The sequence below is a fragment of the Dendrobium catenatum genome, unplaced genomic scaffold (genome assembly GCF_001605985.2).
Source record: "Dendrobium catenatum unplaced genomic scaffold, ASM160598v2 fragScaff_scaffold_1520, whole genome shotgun sequence".
Taxonomy (NCBI): Eukaryota; Viridiplantae; Streptophyta; class Magnoliopsida; order Asparagales; family Orchidaceae; genus Dendrobium; species Dendrobium catenatum.
Window position 1 is genome coordinate 361,131 of NW_021319982.1, and position 16,274 is coordinate 377,404.

Genomic DNA, 16,274 nt, shown 5'->3' on the forward strand with positions numbered 1-16,274 from the left:
TCTCCAACATACAATTTATATACATTATAAAACTTGAATGATGGATCATAATTAAGATTTCATTTGAAATAATTTTCTTATTGGTTTCTAAAGTAACTTTTTAGTATAAAAAATGTATTGAAAGCAACAAAAAAATAATGATCAAAAGTTGTCTCAAACGAAGCCTAAATTAACATATTTGGTTAGAATGGATTTGAATATAAAGTCAAAAAAAATTGCTTAAATCCCCATATCAGCCCTGTTTTGAAGGCCCACGTGCAAGTTACTGGTCTTTCTGTAACTTGTTCTCACACCTCCAAGCACACAGGATTCACATGGAGACTCTGGGTAAGGTGTAAATGCTGAGCAAAACAATGGTGATTCTCCCTTATTTTTCAGAGCTAAAGCACAAAACTCAATTTATTTTACTATCTAATATATGCGCTTAGAAAGATATCAAGAACAATAACATCAAACCTTTATTCTATTATGTGGGGTCGGCTACATGAATCCTTTTTCTCCAATGTGTCTGTTTAAGAGTCAAATTCTTATTTAAATCTAATAAAGAAAGACCATTTCTAATATTTTATAACCAAGTCTTTTTAGGTCTACCTCTACCTATCTTAACATAGATTAAATGTAGCACATCTACTCTTCTAACCGGGTCATCGGAAGGCCGTCGTTTTATGTGACCAAACCATCTAAGACGACTCTCTCTAATCTTATCTGCCACTCGAGCTACTCCAACCTTTTCATGTATATGCTCATTTCGTATCATGTCTCTAAGAGTAAAGCCACTCATCCACACGAGCATCTTTATCTCTACAACACTTAACTTAATATTATGCTTCTCTTTTAAAGGCCAACATTCTGCACCATAAAGCATTGCAGGTCTAACCACCATATTATAGAATTTTCCCTAAAGTTTGAGTGGTACTTTTCTATCACACAACAAGCCCAATACATTCCTCCACTTCATCAATCCAACTTAAATTCTACTAATAATATCCCTATCTATTTCACCATCACTCTGAACAATAGACCCAAGACATCTAAAACATTTATTCTTATTAATGACTTGATCACTCCAAGTCACAAACCCCCAACTAGATCTATTACTACTAAAATGCATTTAGAAAGATAAATCAAAATAATTTAACTAAGAAATTCTTTGGAGGCTATGGCTTTGTTTGGGACGACTTTCTTATTGCTTTAATAAGTTCTACGAAAGACAACTCAAACGAAACCTAAGTATCCATTACCATAAACATCAGTCTCAAAAATCATACCTCAAAAGATGTAAAGATCTTAAAAATATAATGTCTTGCAACTGAACCAAATTGCAAAACAAAGATATCAAACATTCATTTGGAAACTGAAGGATGGATAAGACAATAGCACTTTGAAGAAGCAAATCTAACCGGACATTGGTATCTGTGGTGTGTCCTGCTGGCTTGCATAAAGGGTTAAGCAATCCACGGATGAACGTTTTAATAGTCCGTTCATAAGTACAGCTAAAGATCAAAAAGATCCTTCTCACAAAAATTTTCTGATTCATAAACTGGAATATTTGTACTCAATGCTTGACTGTAAAAGGTGGTTAAGAGAGTAGGGATATTACGATTTGGCTATACGTGCAATGAAGCGTGGGAACAAATAAGGTCCTGCTGGAAATGACAAACCAAGAAGATCGAGGCATAACAAAGATTTTAAGGTTGAGATAAAACCACGGCTTGGCATTTTTTTCTTATTTATTTCCAGGTTTCTCTAGTGGAGGATATGGCGGATGATGGTAAAATTAGTAAAGGGAAGGAGGATAATGACATGGAGGATGGTTGTGGCCATGGTGAGCCTTGAGCCACCATGACCATGGAAGCTTGAAGATGCCATCCACTACTAAAGGTGGAAGAAGGATGATAGGAAGTACTTGAGTTCGCAAGTAATCCTAAGTGAAATACTTGAGTTTGCAAGAAATCCTAACAATAATTGGTGATGAATAGTGGGAAATAACTGCTGTTTACAACTGTAGAACAACAATTTACAGCAGTTTTCTAGGGAAAACGAACGGAGAGAAACAACGAAGAAATCCACTAGTAGATGTAAGAAAAAAGCAAACGATACAAGTTTCTTCAATTCGAGAAGAATAAACAGCTCTCTAAATTTCTAGCCAAGCCTAGAGCCCAAATGAACAAACCTTAGATCTCAAATTTGATTTCAAACACAAGATAACCCCCAAACCCTAACAAGATAGACTAATTAAAGCAAAAGAAAAATTAATTAATCCCTAAAGAACCCCTCATTCAAAATTTTCCTCCCAAACCCTGTTTAATTTAGGCCATGGGTCCCACCAATGCTGTCGCCGCCCCCTCTCTTATCCGCCTCCCCCTTGGGACCGGCAGGCATAGACTTGAACCGGTCCAGATTAGACCAGTTCAAGTCTAATAAAGGACCATCCGTTATCTCTTGGTAGAAGAAGGATTTTAGGATACCTGTAAAAAAAAAAAAAAAAACCATAAGATTTCTCATCAAAGAAGTCAAACACTTAAGCCATGGAAGTGATCACCAAACCTCCAAAATGTATAACACAATCCAAACCTTCCTTTTTCATTTAATTTCTTCCATATTTATATGTATATGGATGAACAAAACGACAAAGAAGTACAACATTAAATTATAATTATATATTTAAATATAAACCAAAGAGAAGAGACAGCTTCAAGTGGTGGAGGTGGGTTTGCAGCCGCAATTCCCTTAATCTGAGGGCTATAAATGAACCGAGCATTCGACAAATTACTCGTTAACAATCTTGAACAATTTTTTAAATACTCGACTATTAAATAAAAAAAATATGAACATCTATGTGTTCTTCTCGTTTATATTCATAAATAATATCAATTAAAGCTCGTGAATAAGCTCGATAAGAAGCTCGTTAAGATGCTTCATCAAATAATTTTTTTGTATGTTTTCATATAATTTTTAGTTTTATTATAACAAATTATTCTTATTATATAAAATTTTTATTATATTTGTTATGTTATATTATTTCATTATAATGAATTTGTTCATAAACAAAAGTTATTTATTCATATTTGTAATATTTTTTTCATAAAGTATTCATGAATAAACTTGTTTATAAGAAAAATTGTTTTATGAGCTTATTTGTTCGTGAAATGTGTTCATTTGGTAGATCGAAATCACTCATTATATATGTTCGCGTACAGGTCTAGGAGATTGTTTATTAGTAGGCTTGATAAGACTTATTTGTTTAAAGCTCGATAAATATGAACGAACTGAACATGAACCAAACATAATCAAAACATGAACATCTATTCTTTTAAATGAACTAAGCTTGAACACAAATAAAAAAGCTCGTATCGAGCTTGAACCAAGCTTGAACAAGCTAATAATAAACAAGCTCAAATATGAACAAGTACATATTAGGCTCGGCTCGGTTCATTTTTAGCCCGAGCTGTGCTTTTACGCTCAATACGTGGTTTTACATGATTTCAGCTAAAGATAAAAAGTGTACAGTTTGAGGCTAGGTAGTGATGTTAGTGTGATTTTATTTCAATTTTGTTGGTTTATGTATTCTTTTATAGCTAGTGTGATTATTATACATATATTTTTGAGACTATGATATATAATGTAAATATTGATTATAAAAATGAAATAATGTTTTCTATAAATTTTTTATTTCATGTAATGCAATTATTCAGCTTTAGATGACAAAAATTTATTGGGTTGTCAATGAATGAATATTTGTTATTGTTGGGATTCTTGGAGTTCATGGATGTAAGAGGGGGGCGAGGGAGGAGAGGGATAGAGGGCACAAGTCTAAGAGAAAAATAGAACTTAATTAGGATTATTTTTTGGCTTTACCTAGCTTTATTATAGCCTCTCTACATATAGAGGAATGAGACTACCATGATAACATAACATAAACCTAAGAAACAACTTAACATACAACTAGATCAAATCATAACAATCTCCACAATGGTCCTGATTTACCAAAAAAATGAAAAAAAGAAGAAAATAGATCTTGAACGCTTCCTTATCTGAACTGAGAGCCAACGCTCCACATGCTTACGTCAAGAATAGTGTTCAACACCACTTATTCAACTTTCATGAAATATACATCTAAGAAACAGTCTGCTTGCTTGCACTTGTGCAGCCCTTGGACTCTGATATGTCAGTCTAGCCCGCGGTTCCAACCTGAGGCTCCACCCGCTTTCGATCATGGCCCCAAAGCACGTAGAGCGGCCTGCGTACCATGATCAACATCTGCCCACACCCTGTGCAACACCTGCTCGTGCCCTGCACGCCTCTCGCAATTTGCACGTCCGACAAACAGGCCTGATCCAGTTTCACCCCTCCTCACTGCACACTCATGCGTGCTCTAACCAACATCCCATATCACCTTTCCATAGGACACCTCATGTCTTCTCTCTCTCACCCCCTCCAACAATTCTCTTGGAGTAGTCATCCAAGCAGAGGTTGAAGCTCTTTCATGAAACTTCCTTCTCTCAAGAGTTTTTGAATGAAGGATAAATGCATAGAACACGTTGAAAAGATAATAAAGAGAAAAATGAAAAGAAATTCTTCCATTTTAGATCCCAGGATGTGACATAAATAATCTTCAAATTTGACATGATTAAAATCAAATCCAACGACTTGATGAGATGAATCCAACGAGCCAGAGACGGACTTAATTCCAACATCATTTATTCACCTAAATACCGAAGTGATTGATGAAATTGACAAATGGTCGTTCGATGGAGTTTTCAAATTTTCTCAATAATTACAGGGCATGCCACTCCTAAAAATCTATAAATAAACCACCAATCCATACATGAAAGGGGGCCTTAGGCTAGAGATTCGATAATGATCCAAGCTTAAAGAATTCCAGAGCTCCATCGCAAGCAAAATCGTCGCTGCTGAACTTTCGTTGCCTAGTTGTCGTCGTCATACCTCTGCCTGATCACAACTGTTAGAACTCTGCCTTGTTATTGCTATGAGACTTTGGGCCTATGCTGGACCTCCTCTCAGTCGCCATCTTCAAACATTTGCCAAGATACTGCCATTGGACTTTGGGTGTCCCACATCCACTTGGTTGACACTGTTGAACCTCACTCGACTGCCTCAATCAGACTTCTGCCCTTGCCATTGCAATCGAACCTTCTCTCTCGATCAATACCATTAGACTTTTATTGCATGACTGGTGCCATAGGACCTCTGCCCAACATATGCATATAATATCTATTAATATCAATTATTTTTTATTATTCTCAACATAAAATATATATTTGTAGTAAATATTGTGATGTATAATATAAGCAATTGATCTAATATGAAACACACTCCATTCATAACCATATAAAGAATCATGTAACATGAAAAAGATAAATTATTATATGATATTTATGAACATGAATCATAAATGCATCGTGTCTAAAAGGGTTGAACTCTATTCCACCATACAAAATAAATTAATTCAATTTCTTAATATATAGACACGAAACATTCCACCATACCATAATAACTTTAATACTATTAATTGACAAATGCCTACATTAAAAAGATGAGTCGTTCACAGGTAATAATTTATCGTGTCGTGTCGTGTCTGTGAGTTGTTGATCCGAACTAAATTCTGTATAAAAAATCCTTCCTAGCAATAAAAATAAAAAATATATTCCCATTAAATTATTAATGAGATAACAGTTCCATTTATATTCAGGTCAAGGCACTGAACTCTCTTTCTCTCTGCTTTTCCCACCTTAACGTGCTTCCGACCTTCCTTCCCGCTACAATCGCGGCCAAACGCCAAATTCATCCGTAACCCCCGAAGCCTCTCCTCCCCATTCGCCATCCTACCACATCCCATCTCCATGTCTTGTTCCCCTTTCTCTCTCTCCTCCCTCTAACCCGTCGCCGCCCCCAGCATGGCCGGAGGAGAGAAACATGGGCGGTGGCCCATTTTCTCCCTCCTCCTCCTCGCCCTCCTTCGCCTTCCTCTTCTCCTCTCCTCCACCACCGCTAAAAATCCCACCTTTACCCCTTCCGACATTTACCTCCTCGACTGCGGTGCCCCTAAAAGCGTCCAACTTTCCGACGGTCGCACCTTCCGCTCCGAACCCCAATCATCCTCTTTCCTGTCGACCGACGAAGACATCCGCCTCTCCTCCACCTCTCCTTTACCTTCCCTCTCCCCTCTCTACCAAACCGCCCGCGTCTTCTCCTCAACCTCCACCTACTCCTTCTTCATCACGAAACTCGGGATCCATTTTATTCGCCTCCATTTCTTCCCCTTCCCTTCCTCTTCCTGCAACCTCTCCTCCGCCATCTTCACCGTCAACACCGAAGACTTCGTCCTCCTCCGCGACTTCGTCGTCCCATCCCCTGCCTCCCCTGTTCTCAAAGAGTACCTCATCAATGTCGACAATGAACGCCTTTACCTCACTTTCAAACCCAAAAAAGGCTCCTTTGCCTTCCTCAACGCCGTCGAAGTTGTGTCCGCGCCGGAAACTCTCATCCCCACCTCCGCCGCGAGCGTCAGCCCGCAGGAGCAGTTCAGCGGGATCAACAACTACGCGCTTGAAGTTATCAGTCGGATTAACGTCGGTGGGGATAAGATTTCATCGGAGAATGATACGTTGGCGAGAGAGTGGCTGCCCGATTCGTTTCTGAAGCCGCCGGACACGGTGCAGAAAGTGGCTGTGGCGCCCGAGAAGGTTAAGTATCCTGAAGACGGAACAGTGACGCCGCTTATTGCGCCGAGGAGCGTATATGCGACGGCGGATAGCATGAGGGATGCGCATGTGTCGGAGCCGATGTTCAATATTACGTGGGATATTCCGGTCGACGGCGGCGCATATTCGTACCTCGTTCGACTCCATTTCTGCGACATTATTAGCAGGACTCTTAATTCGCTTTACTTCAACGTTTTCATCAACAGAATTTTGGCGATTCCCAACCTCGATCTTTCCTCTCTCACAGGTATTGTAAACAAGGCTTATTAGCGCTTGCATTATCATTTCTCATAGCAGTCTTAATTGGACAATCCGCCATGTCTGAAACTCTCAGAAGTGTCATGAGCATTTGACCGTCTGTTGTATCTCGATCTTTTAGGTGGATTCACGCATTAGTTCATCATCCTATTAATTATCTATGCTCTTCACATCTGAGAATACTTCAAATCTAATATTATGTATGAAAATATATAAAGATTTTATCAGAGAAATGAATCAAAATTTGAAAGTGAGAAGATGGGAGAGAAAGTGTTTCAATTCATTCGAAGAAAACCGATTGAACTATTTTAGAGAAGAGATGGGTGAGTGGACTGGACTAAGTAATAGAGAGACAATTCAAAGTAATATAGAGATATTTTAAGGAGATTTCTTAGAGGATTTTTGTGTGAGACTTAGATATGAGAGAATTTCTACCAAATGTTTTATATAGAAAGACTATTGATTATATGATGTTATACTATGATATTTTGTTATTTAAAAATTTTGGGTAAGTGCTATGGAGAAGTAAAAGCAATGAAGAATAAAGAATATCATGAAATTTTTTTGAAAAAAATAAATAAATAAATAAGTCATATCACATTAAGAAATTCACTATAAAAATTAGGAGAAATTATACAGATTCCTATTATATCAAAGGATGCAATCCCTCGAAATAAATTTATATGAACAAGAAAGAAAAATTGCTTAACCCCACTCTCAATGTTGTACTTGTAGCACTGTAACATTGAACTTTAGTGATGGACATTGTGTGCTTTGTCTCCGAGGGGTTCTACATTAACTTGGCATTGAATTTTATAATTGCCACCAGTGCAATATCGATGAGGTTTTTTTTTAGTAGATTTCATCATTGATGTTGAGCAAAAGGACATGCTCCCCCCCCCCCCCCCCCCGCCAACACACACACAAGTGAGCATTTCTTGTTGAGCTTGACCGATGGCCGAATTATGATCTGAATTAACAATACAACTCGATTGATTGACACAATTAAATTTCACACAAAACCAACACACTTGGATGAAGAAAAAACTTAATATTGAGGGCTAAGTTAGAATTGATATGTACATGATTTGATGAGATTCATCTCAAAACAACTTAATATTTGATTAGTTTTATATTATAGGAATTTCAACTTGCTTCACAGTCAATGATACTCTAGGTGTTTCCATATAATTTCATATTAGTTACGGGCTGGAATATTCACGTCGCTAGAGATATCAATAGCTTAACATCTTAGCTTGAAACGAAGATCCAACACACAAACAGATAAGAGAGAAGGTGTAGTATCTATAAGAGATACATGAGTTGTTATGTGGAAAACCTCTAAAAAGGGGGGAAAAATCATAAGATTTAAAAGAATTTACTAGTGTTTGCGATTGATTATAAGTGATGCTCTTTCTCGTGGGAAGGCGTTGGCTCAATGTAACATATATACACCACATAGAGCACAATACATAATTGGAGTTGGAAGAATTCAGTAACATGAGAGTTATTCTCATGAGAATGTTGGCCAGTTCAATTGGTAGATAAGATCGTAGTCGGGCGACGATGGCCGAATGTACCTTAGTCGACGAGGTGATGATGGCCGAAGGGATCCTAGTCGATGGGCAACGAAGGTCAAAAGAACTGTAGTCAGAAGATGGTTGTCGGAGGAACCGTGGTCGGCGTGCCACAGAGGTCAGAGCCTCAGAGGGACTGTAGTTGGCGGGTGATGGAGGTTAAACAGATTGTAGTCAGATGATGGTGGTACGAGGGACTGTAGTCGGCGGGTGACGGTGGTCAGAGGGATCTTAGTCGACGAGCGAAGGTGGTCGGAGGGACCTTAGTCGGGTGGTAGTGGTCGGAGGGAGACTGACAGAGATGGCCGGACAGAGGTCGGACAATGGTGGTTGGGTGGAGCTTCAATAGTGGTGACCGAGTGGCGAGGGTTCGCATGCAGTGGTATCGAGGTGGAGCTCCGGGATTTTGAAGCCTTACAACTATCTAGCCCAAGATCCAAACCCCCTTTCAAAAGACCCCCTCCATGCGGGAAGTATAGATCTATTTATAGATTTTTTGGAGTGGTATGATCAATAAATATGAAGAAGATACAAGGTAAAAACGAAGTGGTTCATCGGATGACTCATATAAATTCCTTTTATCATAGAGCTTTCATCATGCATTTAAGCGCCATAATGACATTGGAATTAATCTATCTTGGGCTCGTTAAATTAGTCTCGTCGAGCTGGTCAATTATACTATAAGCATGCTATATTTGAATATAATTTGATCATCCAATTAATGATATGAACCTTTCAAATATGTTTTGGCCGCATGATTCGGACTGATTTGGGATTAGATTGGACCGATTTAGGTGTTGTTATGTTTTTCTCGTTGAGTCGCTCAATTTGACTATAAGTTTATTGAAATTGGGATTTAGATGATCTCTAATTTAATTTTAAAAGTTTCTAATTTGGATGTGCTCAATCAAGACAAATTTTTTATGACTGTCAACACCGAAAACATAATTTATTGTTTTTCCAACCCTTAGCTTAGGTTTAACAATTACAGCATATGGAAGTGTTAAAATATAAATTTATTTGACAAATTAAACATTTCCAGTCTATATCCCAACACGAACAAAGACTTCGAGAACGAAATTGAGTTCGCTCAACGTTTCAATCTCACAGGTGGGAACCTCTCCATGGCTTACTATAAAGACTTCGTCGTCGCTGGAACCACTCTCATCTCCGGCAACATCTCCATCCAAATCAGCCCACCAGTGATGAACGACCCCGGTCTCCCCAACGCCATTCTCAACGGCATTGAAGTCATGAAGATGAGCAACACCGCAGGAAGCCTCGACGGTCTGTATTCCGTCGACGGCTCCTACCACAGCAATGAACCCGCTACCACGGCAAAGATAAAGGTTCTGGTAACCGTCTTTGGTTTGGCCATTTTTCTAATGGCATTGGCGGCGATTATGTTTCTCCGGCGTCGCCGGCGGCCAGACGATTGGGACAAAAAACATAGCTTTTTTTCTTGGTTGTTGCCTCTTCACGGCAGCCATTCAGGCCGGCCGGGGTTTATTAGTAAGTGGAATGGGAAGGGGAGCACCTCTTCTTCAAAGAATGGAAAGGGGTTTGGGTCGCATAAGAGCAAGAGCGGGTATAAGAGTTATCTTGCATCAGGAGGGCTTGGCCTTGGGCGGTAATTTTCAAATTTCAAATTTCAAAATTTTTTCAAAATATTTATCACCATACAGCTTTATATATAATCCACACAACAGATTCTTCACCTTCGGTGAGCTCCAGCAAGCCACCTCCAACTTCGACGAGAAGAACGTGATCGGCGTCGGGGGATTCGGCAAAGTCTACCTCGGCTTGCTCGACGACGGAACGAAGCTGGCCGTGAAGCGAGGCAATCCTTCGTCCGACCAAGGGATAAACGAGTTCCATACAGAGATCGAGATGCTGTCAAAGCTCCGGCACCGGCACCTCGTCTCTCTGATCGGCTGCTGCGACGAGAACAACGAGATGATTCTCGTGTACGAGTACATGTCCAACGGGCCCCTTCGCGACCACCTCTACCCTTCTTCTCCTTCGTTCACACCTCTGTCATGGAAGCAGCGCCTCGAGATCTGTATCGGCGCCGCCCGCGGCCTTCATTACCTCCACACCGGCGCTGCCCAGGTAAGCTAGCCAGATCAATTTCCCTTATTTTCTATTCAATTTTATTTTCTAATATTTATAATTATTATTTTTCAAAAAAAAAAAATCTTTATAATTATTTGTACAATATCTCAATTTTAAATGGAATAAATAAATATCATTAATATTGATTTATTTAAAATAATATATATGGCGTATATGTAAATTCCTCAAAAAAATTTATATGCATATCATTGAATTTTTATATATTTATATATTTAATAGCTAATTTTTTATATCCATTTATAATTATTATATAAAAATTAGAATCATAAGGAGATGAATTAAAAAATAAGGTGATTTGTTATGTTTTTATTTTAATAATAAATTAATCAAAATAATGTAAAAAATATTGGGAGCATGACCGCTTGGGCCCACTAATTCCCCCATATTAATATAATCCCATCGCAACAAATTAGTAACATTAATTAGATCATAAAAAATTGTCTTGATAAAGCAAGAAACTTGAGGTATATCTTAACTTCCAAAATTAAATTTGGGACTATCCAAATTATGATTTGAACAAATTTATAGTCAAAGTGAACATCTCAAGAAGACGATCACTCGACCGCCGACAGCTGGCTAACCTATGCTAGGTCGCCGCTAGACCATCGCCCGGATGTGAGACTGCTGTCGGACCACTGCCTTGTCTCTGATCGCCGTTGGACCATCGCCTGATTGTTGACTTTCGCTGAATCCCCTCTGGAGCTTCGTCGGGCCACCAATTGTTGTCGGACTATCTTAGCTCGACTGCTAACCTCCGTCCGGCTGCAACCTCTGCTAGACCTTCTCCCAGCCGTTGTGTTCAAATTTTTGACCTCTTTTGTTTGACCACGATCGTTACAAACTCCCGAGTACCAATATGAAGTGCGACAAATTTTCTAAACTATTGTAATTTCATCCCTTCCAAGCTAGGGGACGAGTCGATCTTTGTAACCTATATCTTTTCACCAGGGTAATGCAGGTAGTTTTTCCCTATTTTGGGGTAAAAAAAATTGTATTTCTTTGCCCTGTCAACTATCATTCTTATGCATCGCTAGGACAATAAATTCTCACTCTACTGCCCTGAATATATACTAGCCCTCAACAACAAGTTTAAAATTATTAAATTTACTTGTTATCAATATAATATGAAATTTTTATATGTAAAATTAATCTCATAATAAATCAATAATTATTTAACATATTTTGATATATTAAAAATAACACCCCTGCTCTCACAGAGCATCATCCACCGGGACGTGAAGAGCACCAACATACTCCTGGACGAAAACCTCGTCGCCAAAATGTCAGATTTCGGTCTCTCCAAAGCCGGCCCTTCTTCCCTTGATCAAACGCACGTCAGCACCGCCGTCAAAGGCAGCTTCGGTTACCTCGACCCAGAGTATTTCCGGCGGCAGCAACTGACCGATAAATCGGATGTCTATTCATTCGGGGTGGTGATGTTAGAGGTTCTCTGCGCGAGACCGGCGATCAATCCGGCGTTGCCGAGAGATCAGGTCAACTTAGCTGAATGGGCGATGCAGTGGCATCGAAAGGGAAAGGTTCAGATGATCATTGACCCGCATTTGGTTGCAGGTGTCGGGCCGCCGTCGCTGAACAAGTTTGTTGAGGCGGCCGAGAAGTGCTTGGCGGATTCCGGCGTTCACCGGCCGACGATGGGGGATGTGCTGTGGAACCTCGAGTACGCGCTGCAGCTGCAGGTAAGTCCGTGTTATGAGTTTTCTTATGATTTGGTGATAATTTTGACAATCAAAATTTAATGATAATTTCAATCAAAATTTAACGACAGAATTTAAAACATGCTAATTTTAATGATTTATGTTTTTTTTTTTTGGGGAAAATGAGGGCAAAGCCCATAAATTTATGTTCAGTATACGGAGTTGAACATAGAAATTATTATAATATATAAAATGTAACACAACCTTACTTTCAGGAAGCATGGATAGGGCAGTCGTACGAGGACGACGACCCATCTGACATCGGCAACGCCGGCGAAATCCATGTAGAGCACCTCGACAGCTTGCAAAGAAAGGAAATTCCGTTCGACGTTGAAGTTGTCTCCGTCGATTTCTCCACCCCGGCGGAGCCGTCGCCTCTGCTCCACGGGAGGTGAGCAAAAGATCACCAAGAAGAAATTGTGATGGAAAAAGGTGACGCCTTGGATTTGCATAAGCCTTCCACAGTGTAAAAGATATGGTTTTTTTATGATGTGAAGTGAAAGCTGTTTACATTTTATTTTTTGATAATTTGATATCTACAACGATTTTGAATGTATACTGTTGTAATAATACGCTGAAGGATTTTAGGAACCATTTTTTAAATTAAAAAAATAGTTTTTAATTCATAAACGTCGCACCTTTTTAACATTGTTGCGTCCCGGAGTATTCGCAACGGTAGAGAAATATAAAGTTTAGAGTCTTAGCATTGTACAAAGATCCAACACACAATCAGATAAGAGAGAGGGTGTAGCATTTATAAGAGACACCAGAGGATTTACGTGGAAACTCCTGAAAATGGGAAAAAACCTCAGGACCTGGCCCAATTTAAATGAATCCACTAGTATTTGAAGTCGATTACAAATGAGGCCCTTCTTAGAGAGAAGGCCTTGGCTTGATGTCACAAATGTACATCATATAAAGCACATTATATAGTGCGAGATACAATAATGAACATATACATGTTTGCTTGGTCGGCAGGACCATAGTTGTTAAGATAGAAGTCGGAAAGACCATAGTAGGAAGGAGACCAAGGTCATGAAAGACTGTTATTTGGTGATGGACGTCGGAAGGACCATAGTCTGTATGAGACAGGGGCTCGAAAGATTGTGGTAGAAGGGCAGTATTTCGGGAGAACTCTGGGCGTCAAGTGGTGGCCTGGAAGAAGTCTGGGCATCACGTGGTGGCCTTAGAGAAGTTTGAGTCTCAGATGGTGGTTTAGTAGAAGTCCGAGCCTCAGGTGGTGGTCCGGCAGAAGTCCGGGCCTTAGGTGGTAGTTCAGCAGAAGTCCGGGCATTAAGTGATGGTCCGACAGAAGTTCAGGCTTCAGGTGATGGTACAGCATAAGTCCGGATGTCAGGTGGTCTGGCAGAAGTCTGGTCGTCAGGTGGTGGTCTGGCAGAAATTTGAGCCTCAAGTGTTGGTCTAACGGAGGTGAGGGCCTCCAGTGGTGGTCCAATGGAGCTCATGCCTCAGGTGGTGGTCCGGTAGAAGTCCATGCCTCAAGTGTTGTTCCGACAGAAGTTCAATCGTCAGGTGGTGGTTCAGTAGAAATCTGGGCCTCAAGTGTTGGTCCGGCGGAGGTGAGGGCCTCAAGTGGTGGTCCGGCGGAGCAACGACGTCAGGTGGTGCTCCGGCGAAGGCGAGGGCCACAAGTGGTGGTCTGGCGGAGGCGAGGGTCTCAAGGTGGTCTGATGAAGGCGAGGGCCTCAAGTGGTGGGCTGGCAAAGGTGAGGGCCTCAGGTGGTGATCTGGCAGAGCAACAATATCTGGCGGTGATCCGGTGGAGCAATGACATCAGGCGGTGGTCCGACGAAACTCAGGCAGTGGTCGAGGAGGAGCTTCTTCCTTCTCTTCTTTCTTCTCTTCTCTTCTTGCTTGGAGCCTCCTCTCAAGAGAAAGGAGGGGTCTATTTATAGATTTTGGGAGTGGCATGACCCGTAAATATGTGAGAGATCAAGGGTAAATGGGGAGTGGTTGGATGGACGACTGATGTTGAATCCCTTGATCATGAACCGTTTGATGGACATTTGTATGCCTTAGTGATATTGAAATTCAGTGATCTTGGGTTCGTTGGATTCGTCTCGCCGAGCCGCTTGATTCGACTATAAGCATGTTATGTTTGGAAACTATTTGGTAATCCAATTTGTGGTTTGAACCTTCCAACAATGATTCTAACCCTTGATTTGGACCTGTTTGGGCTCAGATTGAGTCGATTTTGGTGTCGTTGGGTTCGTATTTTCGAGACGCTCAATTTAACTGTAAGTTTGCTGAAATCGGAGTTCGGATGGTTCCAATTTTAATTTCGAAAGTTTCCAACTTGATCTTGCTTCGAGATTCGTGCCCGATCAAGATGATTTTTTGATGACGTATCAAATATATTTTTAATTACTTATTGAAAGTAATGATGTTGAGATTATGAGTTCGTTTTGGACAACTTTCTTAATGCTTTCTAAGACAACGTTTTAGGCTTCATTTTGGATAATTTTTTGCTGCTTTATAAAGCAACTTTCTAATGCAAAAATTTCTTGAGTTAGAAATATTTATACTAGAATGCCGTTTTAGAATCTAGTAAGAAAGTGTCCCAAATGAATCCTTATTTAAAAATTTTCTTGAATTAGAATTTTTTTGTATAATTTTTTTTTTTTAGAAAGCAATGAGAAAGATGTCCCAAACGAAGTCTGTGTTTAGCAACATAAACTGAAGATTATGCCTTTGTTTTGGACGAATTTATTATTATTTTTGAAGTAAAATTTTTAGTGTAAAATTTTAATTTTTTTTACAAAAAAATTGCTGTAAGATGCAAAAAATTATTCTGTGCGTTCACCGAACAACATCTAGAGACGGATGAAAACATGCCACGTTATTTTTTTTGGTGGTGTATTGCTCTGTACCGGATGACGTGATGCATTCTGATTCGCCTCTGGACCGTTCTTTAACCGCACATAATAATTTCTCATAAGAAGTTATAAGAAAGTCATCCCAAACAAAGCTTTTTTTTAAAAAAAATCCCAAACAAAGCTTATATAATCTGATGATCTCATAATGTTGCATAATTATGGAGCCATGCATTTAATTAAGATTATTAGTTTAATAATTAAGTATGTGGTTAATATTTAATTAATTGATGAGCACTTTTTACTTTTGTATCTGCGATTGGTCTAAACGTTGCTATCTTATTGAATAATTAATTTATTTAATGGTTGTTTTACGATTGACATAAAAAAATAATTGGGTTAAATTTAATATTTTAATTAGTTGGCTTGCTTTTAAGCCCTCCTTTTTGATATTTTCAAAAAGATTTTTTTTTTAATAAAGAAGTTGAGATTTTAAATTATAATTATCAATTACTCTTTAATTCATTAGTAAATTACTTATATTGATGCTACTTCAAAATATTTAGAGGATTGATAAGAATGTTGATCTAATATTTGAATCTAAAAGTTTTAGACTTAAATTTAGAATAATTTGAAATTTAGAATAATTTGAACTCCAATTTCAATAAATTTATAATCAAATTAACCTCTGCTTGTAATTAATTTGAAAGTGCACAATCATCCGATGAAGCAGCTATCATTTTGAAATATGTGTTGTTTTCATCAATGTTTTGTGTTTTGCTTTGGAAAGATGCAAAACAATTGACATTTTAATTTCTTTGGAAAATTTTGATTACTGAATTTTAGTTTTGAAGTCGAACACGTCATTATGAATGATATATCACTTCGGTATGAACGATATATCACATCAGAAGGTGAAAATATCATTCTCTAATGGGTTCAGATAACAAAACTCTAAGGCTTCGTTTGGGACGGCTTTTTTATTGCTTTCTAAAACGGAGTTTCAGTACAAAATTTTTTAATTTTGTA

At 38.9% G+C, this 16,274-nt stretch overlaps 1 protein-coding gene across 1 annotated transcript; it reads left to right on the top strand.

Moving 5' to 3' along the window:
- The first annotated feature begins 5,918 nt into the window (after positions 1-5,918).
- LOC110109184 (probable receptor-like protein kinase At5g61350) lies at positions 5,919-12,961 on the top strand. Its single transcript, XM_020840125.2, has 5 exons — positions 5,919-6,972; positions 9,671-10,190; positions 10,270-10,672; positions 11,914-12,393; positions 12,627-12,961. Exons 1-5 carry the CDS (start codon positions 5,919-5,921, stop codon positions 12,804-12,806), a joined length of 2,637 nt encoding a protein of 878 aa, XP_020695784.1. The 3' UTR covers positions 12,807-12,961.
- The last annotated feature ends 3,313 nt before the right edge of the window (positions 12,962-16,274 follow it).